General features: G+C 51.1%; 1 protein-coding gene across 2 annotated transcripts; it reads left to right on the top strand.

Annotated features, from left to right (window-relative positions):
* Nucleotides 1-164: 164 nt before the first annotated feature.
* On the top strand, nucleotides 165-27,228 carry BNC1 (basonuclin 1). Of its 2 annotated transcripts, XM_044230180.1 has the most exons (5): nucleotides 165-255; nucleotides 15,518-15,617; nucleotides 16,672-16,907; nucleotides 18,655-20,531; nucleotides 24,967-27,228. In XM_044230180.1, exons 1-5 carry the CDS (start codon nucleotides 247-249, stop codon nucleotides 25,649-25,651), a joined length of 2,907 nt encoding a protein of 968 aa, XP_044086115.1. In that variant the 5' UTR covers nucleotides 165-246; the 3' UTR covers nucleotides 25,652-27,228. The 2 variants fall into 2 exon arrangements, with proteins under 2 accessions (XP_044086115.1, XP_044086116.1); XM_044230181.1 differs by lacking the exon at nucleotides 15,518-15,617.
* Nucleotides 27,229-27,920: the final 692 nt, after the last annotated feature.

Here is a 27,920-nt window from a genome sequence, read left to right as displayed (position 1 = left end):
GGGGCGGGGCGGAGGGGCACCCCCCGGGGCGCCAGGGGGCGGGCGTGCGGGCACACGCGGTGCGCGGCGGACGGGGGCGGCCACCGCGCCGCGCGGCCGGGGCGCCCGGGGAGCCGCCCACTTCGCCGCAGCGGCCCCGACGGCCGAAGCTTGGATGCGGCGGCGCCCGCCGAGCCGGGGCGGACGCGGGGTTGGCCCGGGCCGGGGACACGCGCCGGTAGCCCCCGGCGCTGCGGCGGCCGCAAGATGGCCGAGGTAAGCGCGGCTCTCCCCCGGCGCGGGGGGCCCCCTCGGCGCGCGGGGCGGGGCGGGGGCAGTCGGGGGGCGCCGCCCGGCCGGGCTCCGTCGGCTCCGGGGGACGCGCCCGGGGCCACTTCCCGAGGCCACCTGCGCGGCGGCGCGGGCCGGGGAGCTGGGAGCCGTCGCCGCCCGACGTCCCGGAGCCGCAGACGCGCGCGGGCCCCAGGCGGGTCCCCGGAGTCCCCCGGACGGCCCGGGCGAGCCTCGGGGCAACGTCCACGGCGAGCGCGCCTCCCCGCACCCCTCCCGGCCCCTCGGCGCCTCCGGTGCGAGTCGGAGGTCGTGCTCCCGGGACTTTGTTTCTGCAGAACGGGGCGCGCGGTAGCCCGGTCGGCCGACGACGAGCGGACACCGGCGCGTGGCGGGGCCCGGGGCGCCGGGTCTTTGGAAGCGGCGCGGAGCGCGGGGCGGACGGGTCGCGCCGGAAGCCCCCGAGCCGCGAGGACGCGGAGGGGGCGCGGCCACACGGGTGCCCGCCGAGCCCGAGGGGGGAAGCCGGTCGGGCCCGCGGCCGGCCCCACCGTGGTGCACCGCGGGGACCGCGCGCTCGCGGCTGGAACTCGGGCGGGGAAGGCGCCGCGCCGGCTCGGCTCCCGGAGGCGCGGAGGGCTTGGGGCGGGGGGGAGCGGGATGGAGGCGCCGCCTGTCCTCTGCCCCCTCGGGCACTGCCCGCCAGACCCCAGCCCCGCCGGCCGCCTGGCTCTGCATCAGCCCCTGCGGATTTGTCAGCCAGATGTGACAAGATTGCGGAGAGGCGCGGGCAGGAGGAGATCTGATATTAATCAGCGCATAGCTCGGAGCCAAACTTTCTCAAACGCGGTGTAAGAACATGCTCTTCTCATTTAAGGCATCCCTTTGTGGCTGCGGGGCTGCCACCGGTCCTAGTTTGACAGTTAAATGGAATGCCAACGAGCAGCCTTAATTGTGGGAGTAAAATTGTGTGTGTTGGGGGGGCGGGGGTTCAGACACTCCGAGGTTCAGCTATGTCCCCTAGTTTTATGGCCGCGCTCACCGCGGTTCTCTGAAGACAGGGCATTTAAATCGGGCCAGACGCCCGGTCGCAGCCAGGCCTCTGCTGTTAACACTTAAGGGGCCTAGCAGAGGCCCCACTGGTGTCCTGGGAATCCCTGTCAGTGAGTGAGTGTGAGTGAGTGTGTGTGTGCGTGTGCGTGCAGGGGAAGACGTGTGTTCCTGCAGCTTGGGCCGACACGGCACAGCTAGCAGCAGTTTTTTAAAAAATATAGTCTCATGAAAGTGACGAAGATTTTGGCTTTACGAAAAGTGAATTGAAAAACAGCATTTGGCAGATTACCTTCTCCCTTTCTTTCTGGTGCCTTTTCATTCCCAGTTTATCGTTTTAATTTGCAGAGTTCGTGGAACCTTTTCATACTCTCCCTTAGATGCTTTGCTTGCATATAAGTGCTTATGTATTAAAACTTTCGATCAGTGGTAAATATACTGGCTCCTCTGGTGTCCCCTCCCAGGTCCCTTGATATGTATTATGAAAACCTCATTCACCGTGTGATATGTCAGAATAGCATTTTCATGTGTCTCGTAAAACAACACGACTTCACAAACACGACCAGTTGTCCAGGACTGGATTTTTGCTTTCTTTGGGTGTGGAAAGATAACCACCTCGTTTGCTCTGATAAATCTTGATAAATAGCTTTATCCTTTCTGGCAGACCTAGAAGAATAAGGTGTGAGTCATCATTCACTTTCTCATTGGATAGGCTTGCTAACTTTAATTTCACCAAGAAAGCACAAGGATCTCAACTCAGCTGTCGGTTTGAACGTGTTGGTGTCACAGTTCAACGGGGAGGAAAGGTGGTGAGCTCTTCCCTGAGTGCAAACACGGCTTATGCTTCGGGAACTCATAATTATGTTCAGACATCTGCATAATTTAATTTGGAAAATCATCTGTACCCATAAATGCTGTTGCCCTCAGAGCAGTAAGAATTTAGTTACACGCCCCTCTTCCAGTCCGAGAGTGGTTAGCGGGGAGGGGTTCTGTGGCTCTTGATATTCGTTAGGCTGTCTGCTCTCATTATCATTCGTATTAGAAATATTAACCCACATGACATAATTCCTATTGGAGGTGTAAGGTTTGCATGGGGCGTGATTTTTATTCATTGGTTCCTTTTTACATCTCTGTCCTGAAGCAGTTAGGCCTGTGTCCCAGTCCCATATTCTGTATTTCAGAATCATCAGCTTGGGAAGAAGGAAGATCCACCCCACTGGCTGAGAAAAGCCATATAAGTTTCCGTGTGGATCAAATAATGATTGTCCTTTAAGCATCCCGTTATCGTTTATGAATGCCTAGGGAAAAGTGTAAACATTTTAAAAGTTCGGTTTGCCGGTAAAACTAAACCACAGGGGTGAGGGGCAGAAGTGGCTTAGCCTGTGTATATGGCTTTAGAAGTTATTTTGACAGTGGCCGTTGAAAGAGTCACCCTGTAGGTTCCACAGGGTAAATTACTTGCAGGGGGAATGTGCTTTACCCCAGGGTGAATTTTCACTTCTACAGATGTCATTTAGAGTGAGTTGCTTTTGTCAGAAACAGCCCTGTTTAAAAAGAACTAGAACTAAGTACCCCAGGTAAGATATAATCTCAGTGCTGAGCCACCCATGTTTTTTCCTTTGTATATCTAAGATCAAGATTTAGAGAGCCTGTAATCTTTTTTTAATTATCTTACTCCGAATATCTTCCTGCAGATTTTTAAAATTACCTATTTTTTTTTTATGACTTATCTGAGAGATGTTAAAAAATAACTCGGTTCGGTGCAGAAGAGACATCTGGAAAGTTTTGTAAGTTTTTTTTTTTTTTTCTTTTAAATTGGTTTCCACCTGAAAACGTTATTTCCTCTTACCTTGTCATTCTTTGAAGCTCTTTTTCTTAATTCTGGGAATGCTAGGTGTCCAGGGCGGCTTACTTTCGCTGCATGGACACATGTCTACTTTATCCCAGAAAGGGTGGACAGAACAAAGAGCCGTCCGATCGGGGGCCCTTCCCAAACTTCGTGTAGTTGAAGCGGGCCAGAGGGCTCTCGCCATTCTCCTCCGTGCTCTGGTTCATTTTTATAAACCAGCCTAACACATCATAGGAGAAGTTTGCCTTGAGGGATGATAATTTCACTCACCTAATGTGGAGGGGACTGGTTGTCTCAGTTCAGGAAACGCTTTAATTCAGACTACCAACTTTTTCTTGTATATGGTTGAATTTGCCTGTTTTGTCCTACATATTCCTGTATGATCTTTCCACACACTCAAACAAACATCACAATTATCTTCCAGCCCTCCACCAGCTTCCAGAAGCCTTGTCCCAGTTCTGTACCCTCTGACTGTTCTTTGCTTTATTCATAACGAAGGTAAAAATCTCTCTACGGACCACTCGAACTTTCTGGATTTTAAGGCTTTGATCAGGATGGCGTAAGTCACTGACGCTGGTCCTTTCTTTTTAAAAATTCATTTTGAAAATCTAAGGTTGCTTTCTCTCTCTCTTTCTTTCTTTCTTTTTTTTTACACTTCATTCTTAAAATCTCGTTCTCGTTAAGTCCTTGAAAGAAATATCTGCAAAATTTTACATAGAAATTTCACAATTTCATCATTATCTTGAAGCAGCAGGCACCAGACACAAAGCTGCTTGCTTGGGTAGCTGGCCACCTTAGTTAAAATTATCCGAACGTATAAATGTCTTGTGTGTGTGTTGGTTTTGTTTTTTCTTCCACTCTTCCCCTACAGCTCGGTTTCATTCAGAAGTTCCTACACGGTTAACATCCCTCCTTTTTTTGTTATCAAAGTCTTCTAAAGATCGCCCCTGAGGTCCTCCCAAATTTAGGTTAGAAAGGAGGAAAAAAAATGTGCCCATGTCATTTGTATTTTCGTATAGTTTTTTTGTTGTGGTTAGGTTGCTTTTTTCTTTTTTTTTTCTTTAAGAAATACTTGGTTCATAAGATAGCATTTGGATATTTTTCTACTTTTTGCGTTTTCTGGTTTCAGAACTAATAATTTTAAGAAAAAAGGGCACAGCTGTTAAATTATTTTGGCACAGAGTTTATTCTTTGATTTATAGAGATCAAAAGAACAAGTATTTTCCCCACCATCCTCTTTGAACTAAGCAACAAGAGAACGAGTCAAGGGTGTCACGCATACTTTCTACTCACAGGTAGACTTGGCCCAACATCTGTGCCCTGGGTTCTACCTCCCCCTGCCCTGCCGCTGCCAGACCCTTCTCCGTGCTCTCTCCTCATCCCCTCCCCATGCTGGCAGTGAGAAAGCAGACTCGATTAATTCTCCAGTGTTGTTTTTGTATTGCAAAGGCTGCCTACCTGGTTTGGGAGGCTTCCTGGCGCCCTTTTTTCAACTGTGTTCATGGTAAAGGGTGTCCCCTTGTTTTTGGGAATCCAGATGGTTCCATGAAACCATTGAGAGACGCCCATCTGGACAGCCCACGCCCGTCTCACTGCATGGCCTCTCCAGGTGTGCTCCCCTGGCCCAGGGCAGAAACGTCTGGTCTGTGGCCTGGCCTCCCGGCCTTGACACACGGGGCTGGGATGAGACTAGGACCGTGGCATTTCCTGCACACGGTGAGGAGAGCACACCTCCGCCAGCCTCAGAGAGCACCTAAAAAAATTAGCTGTAACTCTTCAGTGTCATTAAATTCCCAGTCCGTGTCCAATTGTCCTTGACGGTCTGGCAAGCCTTAGTTTACCCACTGGTGCATCCAAGTCAAGATCCAGATAAGGTCCCCCCAGGGTCCCTCTTCGTCTGTCAGTCTGCACTTTTTTCCTTGCAGTCTTACTGTGGGAAATGCTGGTTCATTTGTCCTGTAGGATGCTCCCCAGGCCGGACTAGTGATTGCTTCCTCCTGGTATCGTTTACATCATATTATTCCTCTGACCCTGTATTTTCCGGACACCGCAGTTGACCCAGGGGCTTGATCGGATTCAGGTTGAATGTTTTCTGCAAGAACACGCCGTCCGTAGTCATCCGTATCTTTCCATCAGGGGCAGATGGCCTGGTCATCATCTTTTACACCAGGAGTTGCGGGACTGTAATCCTTCATTCACTCCCTGGACACTTCTGGAAAGGGAGTCTGTCTCATCAGCGGTTTGGTTATTCCGAAACACAGTTGTATTAAAAAAAAGATACAGACCTGATTCTTGCCCTCCATTTGCCAGTTTGAGGAGCAATTCGTTGGTTCCCTAAAGGCAGCTAATGAGCCTTTCTTTTGTTTTTAGTATCTTTCAGAATTGATTTTAATATAGTGAATGACTCACGCCAATTTCTGACGAGCCGTATTCTCTCCTCCTTGGTTCTTGAACAGTCGAGCTGGATGGCTGAAAACGTGTGCTCCCTTAGGGCAGATGCTGAGCTCCTCGTCTTTGTGTCCCGAGGCCCCTACAATTACCAGTACATAGGAGATGCTTTAAAAACAAATAAAAACTCAGTGACAACAAAAGTAATTTGTTAAATAAATTGGATCGTTTCATTGAACTGCTCACGGAGGAAGATGGCATGAGATGAACGTCTGGTCTTGTGTCTCTCTCCAGGCCGCCTCGGGTCCAGTGCCCCCTGCTGCCTCCCCTACAAGGCCCTCGCGGCCTTTCTCCTCTCTTCTTCCCCGTTGTCCTTGTTGCCCATCTCGCAAATGGGGCTACTGTGTTCAGAATCCTAGCTGTACCTCTGTGGATTTGCATATGGAAGGAAAACTTAAAAATTGAAAGAAGTCACAGAAAAACGAGAGGACAGGAGGTAGGGAGCAAAAAAATCCGATTTCACAAAAGACATGAGAAATTACAAAATGTGTGTAAGAGGTAGATCCAGAGAGGCCCAAAGGGCAGTTTGGAAGAGACCTCCCACCGTGAATGACACAGTGTCCCCAAACACGAAGGTTAGCCTTGCAGCCACAGTGAGAATGGGGTGACAGCTTCACTGCAGGAGAAACCAGGTCCTCACCCCACAAGCTGAGGGTGGCCCTGAAAAGACCCTGTGTGGTATAGATCCTGATTGGCAGTGTTTGGTCTGAACTGCAGCCTTCCGAGACTCAAACATTAACGATTGTCTGTATCAACGCTTAAACATACAACTTGGAAAAACCTGAAGCGGTTTTATGCTATAAGGTTGGTGACTTAAAACGTGGTTTGTGATTTCGCAGATTGGCTCCTTGATTTTTTAAGTTAGGGAGTTAAGATTCTTAACACCAAGAATCTGGCACAGCCTTAGAATCTCACACTTACGAGACAACTACAGGCTCTAAACTTGACCTCGGTGATTTCTTCTCGTTAGCCACTTTTCACGTGATTTTTTTACGCAGCCCTTTCCACGGCCAGCAGGACAGTTGGTGTGTAAATTAGGAACTACCTTCTGCTGCTAGTCTAAGCTCCTAACAGTCACCATCCTTTCTGTGCAGCCTTCCTTAGGGTGTGGCCTCAGAGTTGCCTCGTGGTCGCAAAATGGCCTCTCCAGTCCAGCCATCATATTCTCGTTCCAAGAAGGAAGAAGGAGGACAAGTAAAGAAGTCTCTGCTGAGTCAGCTCCCATTTACAAGGAGCTTTCTGTAAAGCTCCGCCTAGCAACTTCCACGTGCTTACCACTGGCCAATGCTTAGTCACCTGGCCACCCACAGAGTCTCAGAAAGGAAGATCCGGCAAAAGGCTTTTGGGTGGGCATCTATAATTAGTGAGCATGGCGCTGCTGCCTCATTTGTTCCCTCATTCTTCTCTCAGCTCATCCCAGTGGAGGGGCCTGCAGGCTACCAGGCCCCATGCTAGCTGCTGGGTGCCAGTTTAGGGTTCAGTGGGTTCCTTGCCTCTTTCAGAATGATTCATTGTGTCGCAATGTTTGTGGACGTTTTTATAATAGGTATTTTTGGTAGCTCTGTCTGTGCCAGGTCAGACCACCAGAGCCCAGAGGACCCAAGAACCTTGGGGTGGGCCTTGTCGCAACAACACTGTCATCGGACTGATTGATCTTTGCAGCTCTTGTTTGTACGTCCTCATTAATATGGCAACTAGGCCTTCGAGGTTGGCAGGAACAGAAACCCAGCCCTTTGTAGGCAGAGGCTCCATGGCATGGAGCTGAAGGCTCTCTGGCAAATGGGAAGTAAGACCCAAGTCTTCTAAGCCAGTTGTAGGCTTTCCTGCCTCCCCATGGAAGATGTTCATTGTGGTGAAGTTTGCAGGAAGTGCAGGCTCATCACCTCTGTGTCCAGAGGGATTCTTTTTAACACAGGCAAATCAAACTCATTTTGTATTTTTTTATTAAATAAAAGATTACTTAGAACAAAATCAGGACTCCTTGGCCTGTCCCACAAGATCCTAAGCAAAGTGCTCTCTCCCGCTTCTCTGACCCACATTTTCCACCGTTAACCTTACTAACTCACTCCATCAACACTGACTCCTTTTCTGTTCCCTGAGCTGCTTTGTGCCCCTGGGCCTTTGCACTGGCCATGCCCTCTGCCCTAAAACACTTCCTCCCTCTCCAGTTCTTCACTGGCTCCTTGGTGTCCCTTGGATTCAATTCAAATGTCACCTCTTCAAAAGTCTTCAATGATGATCTTATCTAAGTCCCCTTACTTATACCCCTCCCCCTCCAGGCTACCCAGTAGAATTGTTGGCATGGCTTTCTGTTTATTTTATTCAGTGCTACCTTACTCTGAACTGGTACTGTTTATTTTCTGTCTCTTTTAGAATATAAGCCCCTGGAGGGCAGGCACCTCATTGGTCTTGTTCAGTACTTTAACCCCAGTGTTTAGAACAATGCCTGGCTCATTAATATTTGGTAACTATGTATTCTTGTATTATTATAAGCGAAGTTTCTTTACAGTGTGAAACTTTAATGTCCTTATCTGTGGAATGTGGATGTTAATGACTGACTCTCAGAGTTGCTGTAGGAATTAAGTGAGACCATAAGTGTTAGCCCTAAATAGTGATATTTCAAGATAGAACCTACCTCCAGTATCCAGACTGGGGTCTGCCATGACCTCCCGTGAGTCCCTCTGCTTCGTCGTCCATAAAATGGGGGCATTTGTACCTGCCTCCCGGGAGGGGGTGATGAAGAAACGAGACAGTACAGGGGCCTACTTAGTGCAGTGCCTCACACGCAGTGAACTCAGGAAAGCTCACCAACTGGGAGATTTTGCGGAAATTGCGACTGTTCCATAAATACAAGTTTCCTGAGAAGAATGTCCTCCTCGCGGTGTTGTACTGAGGGTCGAATGAGAACAGCTATGAAATCATGCCGCCACGCGGTAGGGCAGGGGCTGGGAGAACATCCGTGTTACCACTGGATTCCCAAGTGTCTGGTGGAATTTTCTGTGATGGTGAAAGTGTTTTGTATCTCCGCCAGCCAGTATGGTAGCTGCGAACCCCGTGTGTCTGCTGAGCACTTGAAATGGGGCTGGTGTGACCAAAGAATTGAACTTTTCATTGTTTCATTTTTATTCATTTAAATTTAAGTAGGTGGGGGCCCCCAGGTGGCTCAGTGAGTCGGGCATCTGCCTCAGGCTCAGGTCACGATCCTGGGATGGGATCCTGGTCCTGGGGTGGAGCCCCACCTCGGGCTCCCTGCTCAGCTGGGAGTCTGCTTCTCTCTCTGCCCCTCCCCTTGCTCATGCACATGAGGATGACTCTCTCTCTCTCAAAAATAATTTAAAAAATAAAAATATTTTAAAAATAAATTTAGACAGGCACTTTTGGCTAGCGGCTGCCATGCTGGACAGGGCAGACCAAGTCGCTTGAACCGACAGAGCTGTCCAGCAGGTACGCAGTTCCGTTTTCGATCCGATCCATTCCACAGATGTGCCCTCAAAGCATCAGTGCCCCAAGTCTGGAAGCCCCCTGAGGTCTTCTGTAATTTTTCTCCTTCCTCTCGCAACCTATCCCCTGCGTTTATCCTCAGGGATAGGAAAATACCTGCATGCACTAGAGATAAAATCAGCTTTGAAGTGGACAGTTCTTTTTGGAAGCTCAGCATCCAAATCCCATCAGAGGCCTACGTGGCCCCTCCACCCCCACCCTAGGGAATGTCTGTGCGTGGACCCCACCGTGTGCCTGGGCCGACTGGTGGCTAAGAACTCAAGTCAGCATCTCCCCAGACGGAAAGTGGAGCAGGGGTGTCTGCAGAAGGAAGCGGGACCCTCAAGTCTTTCTAAAAACGAGGTCGTAACTTTCTGTCCCAAAGACTGCAAGTCACAGAGGCATCCATCACGATACAGGTGTGTTGGTGATTTCTGGATGAATGAGGGTGCCGAAGACAGCTACAAAAAAGCAAACCAGAATTTTGAATGTTGATTCGTAGCACATCAGAGTGACTAATAACAATTCGGAAATAGTCTGATTAAAATGAGTGCGTAAAAAGCAATAATCATGTCTTGATGAGTTCAGAATGTTGTAAACATCTGCTTTATGTTTCTGAAGAATGGAACGAGTATTAGGATTCCAGGGGAAAGGATGTAAGTTTTAAGAGTTTTCCATATTGATTTGCATGAGTACTTTTCGTCCTGTAATTAGAATTTTGGGGTTTGATTTCATTTTAGAAGTTTTAATTTGTCTTTAGATAATGGTGCTATAATTTTTGCCACATCGTGGAATTCTGATATGGGTGGAAAAACTCAAGGGCCTTAATATTGGAAGTTTTCCGAGGTACTGTAATTAGCTTTTTTTAGCTCATAAATAATTCCTCTGAGATTTATTTCCATGGATGTTTAATGAGCTTTATTAAGCCTTATTCAAATAGGTTCATATAGAGCCACATGAGTACTTCTTATAAAACAGCATTCATACATTGAATTTTATCCATAATGCTGCTTAAAATTCTGTCCCCAAACCAAAAGCTGCAAAACTGAATAGTCAGGTTCGGCGGGTGGGTCTCACCTGGAGGCGGTTTTGCTCCACGTCTGGGGAGGTTTTCAGTTTTCACAACTGGAAGAGGGAGAGCCGTTTCTGTGGTGTCTGGTGGGTAGAGACCGGGGTGCTCCTGGGCACCCCACAATGCCCGGGATAGACTCCACAAAGGATTATGTGACTCAGGATGTCGATCAGTCCGGAGTTGAAGAACCCGGAGTCCGGTGTCAGAGACACACAGAAAAAGTGAGTTTCCGTCTTGGGCTATGAAATGTGCTCGGGATCGTTTCCGTGTAGTTGGTTTCCTCGTGCTGGGCCTGAGGTGCACTCACCCGGAGCTTCCGGGGGCTTTGCCCGAGCAAGAGCCTTTTAAGCAAAATCTTCAGGAAAGGAAGGACACCTTTCTGTGCCCGAAGCTGGTCCTGTGTTCTGAATGAATGAGTGTGAATTTACTCTGTGTGGCTCTGGCGTCTTCCTTACAAACAGCGACTGGCATCCTGAGGGACAGGATCCAAAATAAGAATTTTTTTCTCCTTTTAGAAATTTCCTTTAGCGGTGCCTGGGTGGCTCAGTGGCCTTCGGCTCAGGTCATGATCTCAGGGTCCTGGGATCGAGCCCCGCATCGGGCTCTCTGCTCAGCAGGGAGCCTGCTTCCCCCTCTCTCTCTGCCTGCCTCTCTGCCTACTTGTGATCTCTCTCTGTCAAATAAATAAATAAAATCTTTTAAGATTTTTTTTTTTCCTTTAAAGCAGCCACATTTATCAGAATGTAGGTTGTGAAATAGTCCAGAGGCTCAGGACAGAGTATGCCGGGAGCTGCCGAGAGTGCAGATGGCTGGTCCCAGGGTCAGCCGGTGCTCAGAGTCACAGGGCTGTTGGGGAAATCTGGACAGCACGCTTGCGCTGCAGACAACGGGACATTCTTGTTGGGACCGTGCGTCATAGAACTTAACCAGTACTCGCTTTTGTCTTTCCAGATCAGGGATAGCATGTCATCATGTGTCTAGGAATACAGATGTGTGGGTTCCTGTGTTCAGCCACCTGTACCAGTCTCTAGGAGCAGAATCTCTCTAACTGAAAGGTGTTATGATACTGGCACAGCATTGCGCCATCCTTTCTTCATTAGGAGACTAGATTTTTTTTTAAGATTTTATTTATTTATTTGACAGACAGAGATCACAAGTAGGAAGAGAGGCAGGGAGAGAGAGAGGGGAAGCAGGCTCCCTGCTGAGCAGAGAGCCCGATGCAGGGCTCGATCCCAGGACCCTGGGACCATGACCTGAGCCGAAGGCAGAGGCTTTAACCCACCGAGCCACCCAGGCGCCCCAGGAGACTAGGGTTTTTTTTTTTTCCCTAATTGTGCCTCCTCAGTGAAATTTTAGTATGATACTATATACTACATTTCTGTTCACTTATGTGTATCTGTGTTTCATACATAAAAAGAATATTTTTTCACCTCCCCCCCCCCCGAACTAATTTTCACCTTCAGATGGTATCACCCCTGATAAGAGCGAATGCAGTATTCCAATAAGGTCGATCACAGGGGGTTCTTTGTAGGATGTCGTATGGCTTTACAAAGAGCAAACGGGTTTTCGGATACATATTTTCTCTTTTCTGTGTCGTGATCCTTCTGGAAGGGGTCAGGGAATACCGTTACTGTCGGCAGCTATGAGCAGCCCTGTTCCTTCCCCTGAAAATCTCGTCTAGTCGCTCTGTTGAGGCTGGTGATAATCTGAAAGGAGTCAGGGATGCCATCACATCACGGAGATTTTAGCCTGTATTTAAGTAAAGTCGCTGACTTTGAGGGGGGACTTTATTTTTTAAAATACTTTTAGATTCACAGCAAAATTGTAAGTAGAGATTTTCGATATACCCCTGCCTCCACACGTGGACAGCTACGGGGTTATCCACATCCCCCACTGGAGGGCACACCTGTGACAACTGATGAACCTACGCAAACACGACATCATCTCCCAAAGCCCATGGTTTACTTTAGGACTCATTCTTGGTATTGGACCTCCTATAGGTTGGGGCAAATGTATAATGGCGCATACCCATCATTATAGTATCGTACGGGGTATTTTCACTGTCCTAAAAATCCTCTGGGTTCTACCTAACCCCTGGCAAGCACTGATCTTTTTAACCACCGTTTGCCTTTTCCAGAAGGTCATGTAGCTGCAGTCATACCATGTACAGCATTTCAGACTGGCTTCTTCCACTTAGTAATATGTGCTTAAGGTTCCCCCGTGTCTCTTCATGGCTTGGTGGCTCATGCCTTTTTAGCGCTGGGTGATATGCCAGTGTCTGGAGGGACCACAGTGTACTTACCCATCCCCCTGCTGAAGGCCATCTTGGTCGCTTCGAGGTTTTGGCGATCATGAATAAAGTTGCTGCTTCCAACATCCACGTGCAGGTTTCCGTGTGGACATATGTTTTCAGCTCCTTTGGGTAAATACCAAGGAGCGTGACTGCTGGGTTGTATGGTAAGAGTATGTTGAGTTTTGTTGGGAACCACCAAACTGTCTTCCAGAGTGGCTACACCATTTTGCATTCCCACTAATAGTGAATGAGAGTTTCTGTTGCTCTCCTGACGAGCATTTGGTGTTGTCAGGGTTCTGGACTTCAGCCTCTCATAGGCATGTCGAGGACTGGTTTTTTCAGTAGTATTTCTACTGAGATATACTTTATTGACTATAAAACTCACCCCTATAAAGTCTATAGCTGAGTGGTTTCCCTATATCCACAGAGTTGTACAACCATCACTACTATGTAATTTCAGAACATCTTCACCTTAAAAAGCAACTCTGGTCAAAATTTTTTTAAAAACATCTGTGCTGCAAAGGGCACCACGAAGAAAGTGAAAAGATCATCCAAGGGCAGGAGACAACATTCGCAAATCATCATCTGTTAAGGGAGTAGTACTAAGAATATATAAAGAACTCTTACAACTCAGTGCGAAAAGACAAACAACCCAATTAAAAAATGACCAAAGCATCTGAACAGACATGTCCCCAGGGAAGACCTACAAATGAATGGCCAATGAGCTCATGAAAAGTTACTGATCACTGTTAGCCATTGAGTAAATGCACACCAGAACCACAGTAAGATACCACATCATACCCACTAGGCAGGTTGTGGGTATGACAGACAGACAACAAGTGTTGGGAACGACATGGAGAAATTGGAACCTTCCCACATCGCTGGTATGGAAGTAGAATGGTGCAGCCACTTTGAAAAACCTTTGACAGGTTCTCCAGTTAAACATAATTACTATACAATCCAGCAGTTCCACTCCGAGGAAGACCTAGAAATGAACACCTGTGTCCACCATAACTTGTACACAGCGCTCCTTCTGCATATGTGGGAAATGTTCTAAAATCAGATCGTGATGTTTGCACAACCCTGTGAATATCCTTAAAATCATTGAGTTGGATACTTTTAAGTGGGCGAATTGTATATCTGAGTTGTGTCTAAATTAAAGCTATTTTTTTAAAAGATGAAAACAAACAAAAGGAATAATATTCTCCCCCCATTGCCACCCATTAACCGTCCCTCCTCGTTCCTGCCCGCTACGCACAGCCCTGGTCACCGCTAGTCTGCTTCCAGCCTCAGTAGGCTGACCCCTTCTTGACGTTTCATGTAAATGGAATCCTACCGCCTATGACTTTTTGTCCTTGAGTATTTCACCGAGCGTGTTTTCAGGGTTCACGTATGCTGTGGCATATGTCAGCACTTCGTTCCTTTTGATGGCTAAGTAGTACTCCACCGTGTGGCAGTGCCCCATTTTGTTTAGTGGCTCATCAGCTGACGGACGTTGAGGTTGTTTCCACTGTTTGGCGGTTATAAACAAGGAAGCCAGAAACATTTGGTACTAGCTTCTACATGGATCTATATTTTCATTTCTCTTGGGCACCTACCTAAGGGTGGGATTTCTGGGTCATACGGTAAGATCGTGTTTAACTTCTGGAGGAATTGCCAGACTGTTTTCCAAAGTGGCTGCAGCATTTTCCATTCCCACTGGCTACTGGTTTTTAAGTGAAGACAGTTACATACTCCTTAAAGTGAGTTTCCCAAGTCCTGGGACAGAATGTCCCCTTACCTGTCCCCACAGGAGCCCACAGAGTCCTTTAACTGACAGAGGGAGGTCCCCCCTCCCCAGACACACATGGACACCCCAGTTTCAGGGCTCTCCTAATTCATGCCGGTTCCACCCAGCGGCCCTTCCTGGGAGCCTCACTGACGCAGCTTCTAGGAGAGCTTTTTCTCAGTAATAATACCTCACATTCTTCAGATCTCTATCCCCTTTGGAGGAATTCATCCTAAAAATATATGGGACGCTTTGTTCTCAACATCAGAACTTAGCAAACACGTACTTGTGTGTATTGTGTTTCAGCCGTGTGAACTTGAACGTGCGGCTGGCTGTGCGCCTGTGCGTAGCCCAAGGGCTGGAACCGGGGAGCTGTCCTCAGTGTGTCTGGCCGCGGCGTGCTGTCCATCTGTTTGGACTTTTCACTTTACCACATGGGGGGCAGCGGTGGAGGGGGTAACCATGCCCACATTTGGGTAATGGTCCATTCAGACCGTTCTCTCTCACTTGTTCTGGGACAGTCCCCTTGTAATTTTCAGGGGCCACCACTTTGTTCGACTTAAGAGATTGGTGACTGTTCACCCTTTCTGTGCTCTTACTGACCAGTCAGGGGGCACCTGGGGGGCTCAGTCAGTTGAGCATCTGCCTCTGGCTCAGGTCATGATCTCAGGGTCCTGGGATTGAGCCCCAAGTCAGGCTTTCTGCTCATCAGGGAGTCTGCTTGTCCCTCTGCTTCTCCTGCCCCGCCCCCACCAGCTTCTGCTCTCGTGTGCACACTTGTGCTCTCTCTCTCTCTCTCTCTAATGAATAAATAAAGGGGCACCTGGGTGGCTCAGTCATTTAAGCGTCTGCCTTCAGCTCAGGTCATGATCCCAGGGTCCTGGGATGGAGCCCAGGCTCCCTGCTCAGCGGGGAGCCTGCTTCTTCCTCTCCCTCTGCCCCTCCCCCTGCTTGTGTTCCCGCTCTAAAATAAATAAATAAATAAAATATTTTTTTTTAAAAAGTAACAAGCAAGTTATTTCCATCCAGAACTTTCCTTACAGAGCGTGGTGGTGTTCCCGAGCCCCCTCTCTCCCGCAGAGCAACTGTGGGATGTGTGCGCCCTCCGTGGGCCCTGGGGGCCAGCTGCTCTTGGGTACCGAGTGCGGGGTCCCCGCCCGCATCTGGCACAGAGTGGGCGCACAGTGCCCCGGGAGCGTCACCGAAGGGAGGCCCGTGTCCTGTGTCGCAGGAGCAGCCTTGCGTCCGCGCAGCACTCACGGGCCGCGGCCCCGTTCTCTCTTGCAGGCTATTGGCTGCACCCTGAACTGTAGCTGCCAGGGGTTCACACCCGGGAAGATCCACCACCGCCGGTGTGAGCAGTGCAGACACGGATGGGTGGCCCACGGTAACTTTGTTTGTCCTCCTCCTCCCTCGGCCCCTCGTGTCCCCTCTGAACGACTTCGAGGGATTCGGGAATGGACTGTGTGTCTGAGAAGGTCCCCGCACTGGCTGGCTCACGGGCTGAGAGCTTGGCACACGTCCTGTTTTTGAAGCCTAATGACCCTGCATGGTGGGTGGGGTCTTAGCCCCATTCTGCGGACGAGGAGCAGGTGCTTCGGGCGGTCCTTCTGTGTTGTATCACGCAGCTGCCGTCAGGGTGGCCAGTAAAATGGAGAACGCTCCGTTAAGTTTGAATTTCAGGGAAGCAGTAAATGATTTTTTAGCCTAAGTATGTCCCAGTGAATACTCTGGGTGTAAACGTATCCCACTCGTTCCCTGTCTCCGTGAAACTCCTGCCCGCACGTAACCGGGCATCCCATATTTTCGTTGGCCGAACCCCGCGATCCCACGCTGAGTCCTGGGTGGGCTGCCGAGTACTTGAGATGTGACCGGCGGGACTCTGAAGAACTGAATTTCTGATTTTGTTTAACTTAAGAATTAAAATAATTTAATAAGGAAAAATCATTCCGTAAAATTAAATATGTTACAAAACCGCAGAGCCGTGCGCGACGGACTGTCGCATGGACAGCGCACACTCTGGTGGCTTAACTGGCCCCGCCTGACCGCTGGGACGCGGCAGACGAGGGGCCAGACCCGGATCTGTCAGATTCCCCCAGCCGGGCTCTTCACCAGCAGACCTCATCCTTCCTGATTTTTCAGCCTTTGATCATGTGCCCGCCGCGCTTTCCTGGCCCCCGCCCTCCACAGGGCTGTTTTTCACTTCTTAGGGACAGGGAAGGAAGAAAAAGAAGAGTCTCGGGCCAGTCCACTTTCTCGCGGGTCTAAGTCTCTGTGGATGGCGTAGAGCCTGGGAGCCTTGAGGACTGGGACCTAAGTGCACGGTCGTGTTTTCCCTGTCAGAATGCAGAGCCAAGCTCTGCTGCTAGCCCGCCCCCGCACAGCATCTCTCCGAGGAGGAGAATCTTCACGAAGGGTGTTTCTCCAATTTGCTTTTTCAGCTCTGAGCAAGCTGAGGGTCCCCCCTGTGTACCCCACGAGCCAGGTGGAGATTGTCCAGTCCAATGTGGTGTTCGATATCAGCAGCCTCATGCTCTACGGGACCCAGGCCATCCCTGTGCGCCTGAAAATCCTACTGGACCGGCTCTTCAGCGTGCTGAAGCAAGACGAGGTGCTCCAGATCCTGCACGCCTTGGACTGGACCCTCCAGGACTATATCCGGGGATACGTGCTGCAGGTAGGGGAGCACACCAGGGTTCCGCTGGGATGTCTCTTCCAGTCCTTTGGAGGAAAGGGCATCCTTCCCTTGTGTAACGGCTTAAGCCCCCACTTCACATTCTGGGAAGAATCCAGTGCTTTCTCCCAGATACTGGGGGAACTTCCTGACATGGGAGCACGGACACACTCTGATTTGGGTCTCACTAAGCCAGCTCTCCCACAGCAAAGCCTTGGCCCCGATCACTATCCACTGGCCACCTGTGGACCCAAGACGCTGTCTGTGCCAGGTCTTACTGAGGGTGTGGGAGTGAGAGAGGAGCGAATGTTCCAGAAGCACGTTGCAGAAGCTGGCCTTCCTTCCCGGGTTCCGTCACCCTGTGATACGTCTGTGTTCCGGCTCCCGATTGTTCTTACTCCCCTCGATTCCCCACTGGCCTCTGCACGTGTTCTCTGCTCCCCTCCCCTGTGCCTCTCACCACTTCTCCGTCTGTTACTCTGTGGAGCACTCTTATGTCCTTCTAGGCCACGTCATGGGGGTAGGCCCTCGTGTTTCATATCCACAGGCAAAGAACATATTTCCTGGGACAAATGATATCATTTCTCTGATGTAGGAAGCAGTGACAGCTTTTTTTTTTTTCCCCTTGACACTACGAGAAAATGTCAAAATTTCAGTGAAATGGAGGATGAAGATACTACCAGGACTAATATATGCTTGAGTCTTACCCCAGGCAGGCCATGTCATCAACAAAAGCACTTGGGCTTTTATCTGCTGGAATTACTGGACCCTCTTCCAATAAAATCTCCCAGGGTCAGGAAATCATCCCCATTTTCCACGTTGAAAAGCCAGAGGCTCAGAGTGCTTCTAAATCTTGGCTAACGTCACTCAGGTTGTGAGTGGCAGACCCAGGGTTGGAACCTGTTTCTTTCTAACTCTGAAGCCCGTGGTTGGCCTGTGGAGGGGTGTTTGCTCACCTCCGGTGCAGGACCCCCAGCAGGCTAGCAGCACCCTTTTATGTAAAGCAGCATTATGATCCTACATTATGACATAGATCAATATTTAATGATCCTAATAATCTTGCTTTCTAGTGTTAGGATTAAAAATATGGAATCAATTACCTTGAACCTCTAGCCCATCAAAAATTTATGATGTTACATCCCTCGTCATCTTCAGAACTCTTCCATGCATTGTGCAAAATCTCAGTAGGCCATCAAATACATGTTCTGTGATAAAATATTTATTGTAGTTTTGGGAAAAGTTAGGCCTTGCTAGAGTTTTGAAAGATCTCCAGCACGCCAGGGTAATTACAGTTCTGCTTTGTGAACGTGGGCAGTAGATCAATACAGGTTCATTTGTTTTCTGAGGTTAGTTGCTGGGGGAAGATGATTAAACTTGCAGCAAATAAATACTTGAGCTCTGTCTAGGTCTGACTGCCCCCTCTCTCCTCCTGAGATGAAGAAGGGACTACCGTTTGAACGATACATATTTTTGTTTCAGTGGGGAAAAGGATGACATCTAATGCAGGAACAACTGATCAGTTTGAAATAAGATGGGAAACAATCACCCCGTGTCCCTTAGGCCAGAGTCCTACCGTCTTACTTCTCTCTTTCAGAGCCCTGCTTACATCTGTGTGGTCAATCTTCTACGCGGGGCTCTGGCCTGGGAGAAGCGTGAGCAGGGGTGCTGACCTGACAGGGTGTCCCCTTCTGATGTGCAGAGAAGAGGGTGTGGGGTAGTAAATTAACTGCAGTCTGTGCCTCTGGTCTAGGACGCGTCGGGAAAGGTGCTGGATCGCTGGAACATCATGACCGGCGAGGAAGAGCTGGCCGCCCTGCAGCAGTTCCTTCGATTTGGGGAGACCAAGGCCATTGTGGAGCTCATGGCCATCCAGGAGAAGGAGGAGCAGTCCATCGTCATGCCGCCGGCCGCGGCGAATGTGGACATCAGGGCGTTCATCGAGAGCTGCAGCCACAGGAGCACTGGCCTCCCCGCCCCCGCGGACAGGGGGACCCCCAGCAGCCTGCACCCCTTTGAGAACATCGTAAACAACATGACCTTCATGCTGCCCTTCCAGTTCTTCAACCCTGTGCCCCCCACACTGATAGGGTCGCTGCCCGAGCAGTACGTGCTGGAGCCGGGTCAGGACCAGAGTCAGGAGCCCAAGCAGGAGACGCATGGACCCTTCCCCGGCGGCGGTGGCGGCGGCTTCTTGACCTCCGCTCCCGCGTCATTTCAGGTCGAGAAAGAGCCGTGTCTCAACTGCCCGGACACGGTTCCCAAGAAGGAAGATGGCGCCCATTTAAGCGACTTGGGTTCCTACCACCTTGTCCCGAAGCTTGAAAGGACCCAGTTGTCCCCCGAGGCCAAAGGGAAGCCCGAGAGGCACAGCCTGGGCGCGAAGAAGGGCCGCGTGTTCTGCACAGCGTGCGAGAAAACCTTCTACGACAAAGGCACGCTCAAGATCCACTACAACGCCGTCCACCTGAAGATCAAGCACAAGTGCACCATCGAGGGCTGCAACATGGTCTTCAGCTCCCTGCGGAGCCGGAACCGCCACAGCGCCAACCCCAACCCCCGGCTGCACATGCCCATGAACAGGAACAACAGGGACCGGGACCTGAGGACCAGCCTGCACCTGGCCGCCTCGGACAGCTTCGAGCGCGCGGGCTTCCCCGCGACGTCCCCAGACCGCAGGCCCCCGCCCTGCTACGCGGCATCCGGGGAGGACCCCAGGGGCCAGGCGGCCTTCCCGAGCCTGGGCCCGGACGGGGTGCTCTTCCCCAACCTGAAGACGGTCCAGCCGGTCCTGCCCTTCTACCGCAGCCCGGCCACCCCGGCCGAGCTGGCCAACACCCCCGGCGTGCTGCCCTCCCTCCCGCTCCTGTCCTCGTCCATCCCGGAGCCGCTGGCGTCACACGAAGGCCCGCTGGACGCCCTTCCCAAGAAGAAATCCCGCAAGTCCAGCATGCCCATCAAAATAGAGAAGGAGGCTGTGGGGGCAGCTAACGACAAGCGGCTCGCTCTCAGCTCCGATGAAGACGTGCCCCTGCGGGTGGCCAGCGAGGAGGAGCCCGAGGCCGGCAGCCCCCGGGCGTCAGACAGAGCACCTGAGGAGCCGTGCGCACCCTCTGGGGGCTTAGAGGGGCCCCTCCCAGGAGGAGAGAGGGTCTGCCATGGGGACTCAGGGCTGGAGTCCGGCGGGGCTATCCACAGGAGCCCCGAGTGGGCCGCACGGCCGCCAGAGAGGGAGGCGGAACAGAAGCCAGCCCTGTCCGCCGTGCCAAGGGAGCCGCAGGACAGTGGCCGTGAACCTCACCTCGCAGCCGGGACCGAGCCCTGCGTCCCCTTCCCTGACTACATCAGACTGCAGCAGCGCCTGCTGGCCGGCGGGCTCCTCGGCGCCCTGTCTGGCCGAGGAGTGGCTTTTCCTTGTTTCGAAGATGCCAAGGAGCCGGAGCCCATGGGTGCGCGTGTGTTCGGGCGGCAGAAGGAAGAGGCTCGCTTCCAGTGTGACGTCTGCAAGAAGGCCTTCAAAAACGCGTGCGGCGTGAAAATGCACCACAAGAACATGCACGCCAGAGGGACGCACGTGTGCACCGTGGAGGGCTGCGAAGCCACGTTCCCCTCGCGCAGGAGCAGAGACAGGTAAGACGCGGGTCCTTTCTTCTAAGGCCGTGGTTCGGAACCTTCCGCGGCCGCCCGAGCCACCGGGAGGGGTTGTTAAAACATCCTTCCGAGCCCCGCCCGTGGGCTTTCCGCTTCTGCAGGGGTGGGGTGAGGCCTGAGGGTTTGTGTTTGAGTCCCCAGGTGGTCCTCCTCCTGCTGGTCCAGGGACCACAGTTTGAGAAACACTCCCCTGCACCCCGCGCCTCGGATTCAGATCTAAACTCATTGGACCTCGAGGCCTGACCTGAAAGGACACGAGGCTCTGGGCAGTCTGTCTTTTCTTAAATCTCCCTTTGTGTGCATTTTCTTTATTATGTGTTCAGTGCAGAAATACTCACAGATTTATTACGGGGACATGAAAAAACTATATGGTTTATGCACCATTCTGCCTTTCTAGAGCCTGAGAAACTCTGAATTCGGAAACATACCTAGAGCAGATGGTTCGGGATGAGCAATCGTGAGCTAGTCTCCTGCGAGGGGAGGGTTCAGTCCTCACCACAGATGACAGAACTTGTCCACTTTTCGTCTTACGATACGAAGCCCATCAAAGGAGAGGTTTTCTCCTAAGTCCAGTTAACAAGCTCTGTTCGAACAGAAGGAGAACTGTGTGGTCAGAGAATTTGTCATTATTAAGGCAGAGACGACAGGCGCGTGTCAGCAGGTTCCTGCAGGGCTTGTGCTGGGGGTTAAAGCTGAGATGTCTTTGGGTGGGGGCGTCCCTGAGCCCCACGTGGCGTCACGCTGTGTGCAGAGTGCCCAGGCAGGGCGGCGCTCATCAGTCTGGGACACGGCACTGGCCTCACTCTCTCTCGTGCTTTTCTTCATGAACTCGAGTCCCATCACCACAGCCTGGGAAGGGAGGCACACGCGTTACGCAGACGTGCTTGTTCATGAGCAAGCTTTAGGTTGAGGAAGAGACAGTCCCACCGGTCGGATCATCCTTGATAGTATGACCCTCTGCTGGCCTACAGTGTGCATCGCATTAGAAGGCTTGCTGAATTTAACGTACACCTTCGTTTTATTCTTTTTCATGTACTTAATATTTCTTACATTCTGAGCTATTTGTAGACACCGGCCTGCTCTCCCACCATAAGAAAGCATCTTGAATTATGAATGTAGACTGCTAATTCTGGTGGTCTAGAACTTGGAATGTTTAGAATCAGATTAATATGGCACCCTTTTATTTTGTTTTGTATTTTTTAAGATTTTATTTACTTATCTTTTTTTTTTAAGATTTTATTTATTTCTTTGACAGAGAGAAATCAGAAGTAGATGGAGAGGCAGGCAGAGAGAGAGAGAGGGAAGCAGGCTCCCCGCGGAGCAGAGAGCCCGATGCGGGACTCGATCCCAGGACCCTGAGATCATGACCTGAGCCGAAGACAGCGCTTAACCCACTGAGCCACCTAGGCGCCCCAAGATTTTATTTATTTATCTTGACAGCATATGTACAAGCAGGGAGAGGGGCAGAGGGAGAAGCAGGCTCCCCATTGAGCAGGGAGCCCGATTCGGGGCTCCATCCCAGGACTGAGATCATGACGCGAGCTGAAGGCAGACGGTCAACCAGCTGAGCCTCCCAGGCGCCCCCAAATGCAACCATTTTGAAAAGAGCTTTGTGGACACGCCTGGGGTCAGGCTGAGAACTGTATAGTCCGGACGGCTGTCTTCCCCTCTTGAAGCCGCTGCCATCAGCAGTCACTGGGACCCCTCAGGAAGGGATTGGAACTGTGCCTTGAATGCTTAGTTAGCCAAAAAATATTTAAAAACTTTCTGCGAGGTGCTATGGACACAGTCCCTGCTTGCAAAGGTCAGTGGAGGAGACGGCAGTAAAAAGGTGATTATGGCTAAATGCAGTTGCTGCTGCAATAAGAGAGAGAGGTGCTTTGGACACATAGTCGGGGCCCCTGACTAGACTCTTTTTTTTTTTTTTTAAGATTTTTTATTTATTTGACAGACAGAGATCACAAGCAGGCAGAGAGGCAGGCAGAGAGAGAGAGGAGGAAGCAGGCTCCCTGCAGAGCAGAAAGCCCGATGTGGGGCTCGATCCTAGGACCCTGGGATCATGACCTGACCTGAAGGCAGAGGCTTTAACCCACTGAGCCCCCCAGGCGCCCCTGATTAGACTCTTTTAAGAAGTTAAGGAGGGCTTCCTGGAGGAAGGGGCATGACTAAACCAGCAGCTCTTAGATGTTTTGGTCTCAGAAGCCCTTTTACAAATTCTTGAAACCTCAGGGCCCTCAAGAACTTTTGTGTGTTTGAGTTTATAAGTGTCAGTGTTTACTGCATTAGAAACCAAAACTGAAAAAAATTAATACTTATTTCATCCCTTAAAATAATAAACCTATTATATGTTAACATAAAAAAAAGGGGGGAAAACATACATAACATGTAATGAAAAATAGCCCCGTTTTCCAACCCAAAAACTCAGTGAGAAGGGTGGCTTTGTTTTACATTTTTGCCCACCTCTTTAACATCTGGCTTAGCAGGGAACAGCTGGCTTCTCACAGCGGCTTCTGTGTTCATCCTGTTCCAATACTGCATGTCACGTAGCCTCTGGAAACCACACACGGTATCATGAAGGAATGACAGTGGAAAAGATCGTGTCTTAGGATCACGATGATGAGAGGGGATTTGACTTCAGGGCACCCCTGAGAGAGGCTCGGGGACCATGAGGGGTGCCCAGACGGCACTTTGAGGACCACTGGTCTAACAAGGCAGAGATGAGGGGTGGGGATGGGAATTCATGGCATTAACAGTCCCCAAAGCAGCAGGAAGCCTGGCACGCGGCCCAGAGGGTTTTGCAGTTGTGGTCGTCATTGGTTTTAGGAGACGTGGCACCTAGGAAATGCACCTGACCCTCCAAGGGCTTAGGGAGAAGGTCGGGGGATCCCACGGGTTCGCTCCTGGCGTTCCTGGGGGACTCGAGCCCAGACCTTGGCTTTCCTGCCACAAGGACCTTCCCATGCGAGGTTCCGGTAAATGTGTCTGTCTGACTTTTTTTTTTTTTTGCCAACCACTTATGTGCCAGGACCTGCGTGTCAGTCCGGTGTCTGGTTTTCTGCCGACACATACCTGCCCCTTCCACCCGGAACGCGGACATAATCACAGGGCAGAGCTGCCGTCGAGAAGAGTTGTTTGCAGAGTGGGTGATCTGGGAGCACGGTTCTGATTATGTCCCGAAAAAGAATGCGTAAGGGATAGAAAAGAGACGTTGAATAGCAGATCCGATATGTTTTAGGAACTAGGATGCAATTTCCACCCACCCCCACCCCCACTGTGTCTTCCGAGGTTTCAAAGAGCAAACTCAATTCTTAGCTATTTTGGTGGGGGTGTTCCCCCCGCCCCGAGGTGGTCCTGGCAGGCATCCTCCTCGGTACGGGTGGGGGAGGGGAGGCAGTTTCTCTGTTTGGAATCGTTTTTCTCTCACCTGTAAGCTTGTCCCCCGGCAGGACGGGCAATTTGTGTCGGAGTCCGAGGTCAGCAGGGGATCTCTGAGCAAGGCTGACATTGATGGACAAGTTACATCCAAATGATATTGTGGGAGCGAGAAGCGTGTGTCATCGTGGGTACTCATTACCTCGTTCAGGAGTAATCATCGGGTGGAAGGTTGGTGGTGGGTTCCGTGCTGCATTTGCAAAACTCCTGTCTGGTTTATTGTGAAACGTTGCAAATATGAAGTGAACTTAAATTCTCTCTCTCTCTCTCTCTCTCACTCACACACACACAATGTCTAGCCAGTCAGATTCTCTCTCCTATAGCACTTCTGGGGGTCAAGGTAGCGTGAGTGTCACAAACCCTGCTAGCACACAGACAGTTTAGAATTTTCTAATAACCACATTTAAAAAATATAAAAAGACACAGGTGAAGTAACTCCTAATAATGTATTTTGTTTCATTCAGTCTATCCCAAACCATCATTTCTGTGTCTGACACAGCCACGTTTCGGGAGCTCCCGTGTCCCAGGGGAGTAGCTATCCTACGGGACAGGGGCACTCTAGAAGATATTTCTTGGTTTCATTGCAGTGAAGTCCTCTGCTTAACTCCTTCTTGGGAGCCGTTTTCTCCCAGATCCCCTGGTTCCAGTGTCCCAGGGGAGCCGACCCGGTTGCAGGAGGCTCGCAGTTCTCTGCGGATGAGGCGCGGGAAGTTACGCGTCCGTCACATGGTAGAAAGGAAGAAGGACTACATATTCCCAGCTTCCGGGCAGCCAGCTTTCCTGGTCGGCACTAGCTTCCGACAGGCAGTGAGCAGCCCGGGGCCAGTGTCCCCTGGACACACATTTCATCCCATCCCCCCTGTGGCCACTCCTTCTGCGCCACAAAATTTTTCTGGTATCCACCTAGTGTCTCCCCTCGGAACGATGACCGTGTTTACAACAACAGCCCAACCCACTGCTAACCGTCTGTTCCCTCTTGTAGACACAGTTCAAACCTTAACCTCCACCAAAAAGTGTTGACCCAGGACGCACTGGGGAGCCCCGACGACCATTTCCGCGCGGCTTACCTTCTGAAGGACGCGGCGAAGGAGACCTTCCAGAACGTGGCCTTCGCGCAGCGAGCTGCCCAGACACCTGTCATCTTCAAGGGAGCGAGCCGGGTGGGCGGCCTGGTCTGCCCGATCGCCCAGGTCCCCGGCGCCGGCCTGGAGAGCTACAGCTCCGGTCCGCCGAGCGACGGCGCCGTCTTGGATTTGAGCACGACCTCGAGCGTGAAGTCGGAGAGCAGCAGCCATTGCTCTTGGGACTCGGACGGGGCCAGCGAGGAGGGCACCGTGCTCATGGAGGACAGCGATGGGACCTGTGACGGGCCGAGCCTTGCTCCTGGGGACGACGAGTACCCCATCTGCGTCCTGATGGAGAAGGCCGACCAGAGCCTCGCCAGCCTGCCTTCTGGGCTGCCCATCACGTGTCACCTCTGCCAAAAGACGTACAGTAATAAAGGGACCTTCAGGGCTCACTACAAGACCGTGCACCTGCGTCAGCTCCACAAATGCAAGGTGCCGGGCTGCAACACCATGTTCTCCTCTGTCCGCAGCCGCAACAGGCACAGCCAGAACCCCAACCTGCATAAAAGCCTGGCCTCGTCCCCGACTCCCCTCCAGTAACAGGATGGTGGCCGAGAGGGCGAGGGGAGCTGTTGGCCCTCATTCAGGAACAAGGTGGTCCAGAGAAAGGTCTCTCATTTCGTTGAATACCATTTGAGGCGAGCCGGGCAGAAGGCCTTAGAGCTGACTTTCTTGTAGGAAGCCAGCTCTGGGGTGCGGGGCAGCCCGTCCTGTTATTTTTCATAGCCCCAGGGGCTTGTCCCTGACATAACAAACGCTGGCAGAAACACGGCTTTTCCCCACATTTGTTTACACGTTCCCGGGGAGAGCGGCAGGTCTGTGAACCGACAAGGGGGCCCAGAACCTTGGGGGAGCTCGAAGTGAAATATCAGCTGAGTGTCCCGGGCAAGCAGGCGGCCGCTGCCGGTCAGGAGCGAGGCTCCAAGATGACGTGGGTTTTTTTGGTTTTTTTTTTCAGTTCCTGCTTTTACTGAGTCTGAAATCCAGACTTAGGGGTGGCAAAGTGGTTTTTTGAGACTGTGCCTCCATTGGGAGAGGGAGAGGAGGGTTGCTTTTGTGTTTGTGTTTTCCCCTTCAGGGGTCTCATGGACCTCCAGGGAGTCCCCAGAGGAAGGAGGTGGGTTTCCAGCACACAGGAACAAGGAGGTGACGAGGATGTCCCTGCTCGCTGTGCAGCAAGCGTTCAGGAAGCTGGGCGGGGGGTGGGGGGGCAGATTTCATGCACTTAAACATAGTGGTCCTCAATTTAATTTAAAATAATTTTGGTAATATTTAATTTTTGTTTGTAACGTGAGTCATTGGGGTGAGTGCAGACGTGTCACAGCGTGACCTCTGGGTCTCTGCTCGAGGGCAGAGCGAGGCTGCCCGATTCCATTCAGTGAACCTTGGAGCCTGGCCACTTCGGTCCCCTGTGGAGGGTGTGCAGGACCGTCTGTAAATACCTTTCCTAAATGTGTGAGGTTAGGAGGAACCCCCAGTGTACACGGTGGAAGAGAAGTAGCACGCGGCTGCTGCACCGTAGCCTTAATATTTAACTTATTCTGAAACCTACTCCGCACGTTACACACGTCTGCGGTTGTGAAAGGGAGATTCCGTGGGTCCGGTGAAAAGACCGTCCCTCGAAATTCGGCATCTGCTGTACCCGGAAAGCCTGTGGCAGGGAGAGAGAAACTGACGTCGCGCTGAGGCTGAAGGCGAGCCGTCTTTTATAAACTTGACAGTGGCTTTGAGTCAGGAAAGACACCCTCTCGGAGAACCGGGGGGGCCGTGAGAGAGACCCTTCCTCCGGCCCAAGGGTGAGGAAAGCCGACAGCCCATTATGGATCGTTTCAACGTTTTTTACAAATAAATGGGACGCCACTTGGTCTCTGCTTAAAGTGATGCGCACCTTCCCACTGTTTCGTGACTCACTTCATTCTCCCGGTTTCCCGCACGCGGAACAATTTGTATACAGATGAGTTTTCTATGATTTAATAAAAATGTATGCCACACGTTTTTGTTCAAAAAGGCCAACATTTATGAAGACTGGTCCTGCCAGACGGACAGTGTTGCACAAAGGAGGGGCCGGAGATCAGTTGATTATTAAGAAAAATACAAAATAAAGTGTTTGAAAATAATGTGCTGGCGACGATAACGCTTCCAGGCGGTGCGGGAAGTTAGATCCCGGAGTGATTCCTGCCACTCGCCTTCTGAAACGTGCAGAGTTTTCTTAAGTCCGTTTTTATAATTAATCTTTTAACGTCCTCGCCTCTTTTATCTGCCCTACCAATACACAGATAAAAGCATGATCCCCTCAGAGGAAAAATAAGAGGAAAACAGAGAGAGAGAAAGAGACAAACCATAAGAGACTCTTAACTCTAGGGAACAAAGCGAGGGTGGCTGGAGGGAGGCAAGTGGGGGATGATGGGGTCCCCGGGCGTTAAGGAGGGCCCGCGACGGAGTCAGTGCTGGGTGTTCTGTCCTTGAACTCCGCCTGTGAAAGTAATAATACACTCTGTGTTAATTAAATGTTTTAAAAAACAGGAAAAGCAGGGGAGGTCCATGTCCCTGCTTCTGGGAAGAGGCGACCCGAGGGGGCCTTCTCATCCACTGGCACCTGTGCACACCTGCCTGCCTGCTCTAGGCCCCGTCACCTGCTGCCCGTGAGACCCCTGGAGCCGCTGCCCTGGTCTGTCACATCCGTGCTCCCCTCTGGGAGCAGCCAGAGCCGTCCTTCTGAGATGTAAACAGATCCCGCTGTGCCCCAGCCCAGAACCCTGCAGGGGTTGCCTTAGCTGCAGGAGAAAATCCAGAGACTCTCTCAAGGTCA

Source organism: Neovison vison, chromosome 13 (assembly GCF_020171115.1).
Source record: "Neovison vison isolate M4711 chromosome 13, ASM_NN_V1, whole genome shotgun sequence".
Lineage (NCBI taxonomy): Eukaryota > Metazoa > Chordata > Mammalia > Carnivora > Mustelidae > Neogale > Neogale vison.
The sequence above is the reverse complement of the archived record's forward strand: the minus strand, read 5'-3'. Positions and strand labels throughout refer to the sequence as shown.

Coding starts and splice junctions, on each gene's coding strand:
- BNC1 (XM_044230180.1), top strand. Junction 15,618..16,671: donor ACACGGATGGGTGGCCCACG/GTAACTTTGTTT, acceptor TTGCTTTTTCAG/CTCTGAGCAAGCTGAGGGTC. Junction 16,908..18,654: donor TCCGGGGATACGTGCTGCAG/GTAGGGGAGCAC, acceptor CCTCTGGTCTAG/GACGCGTCGGGAAAGGTGCT.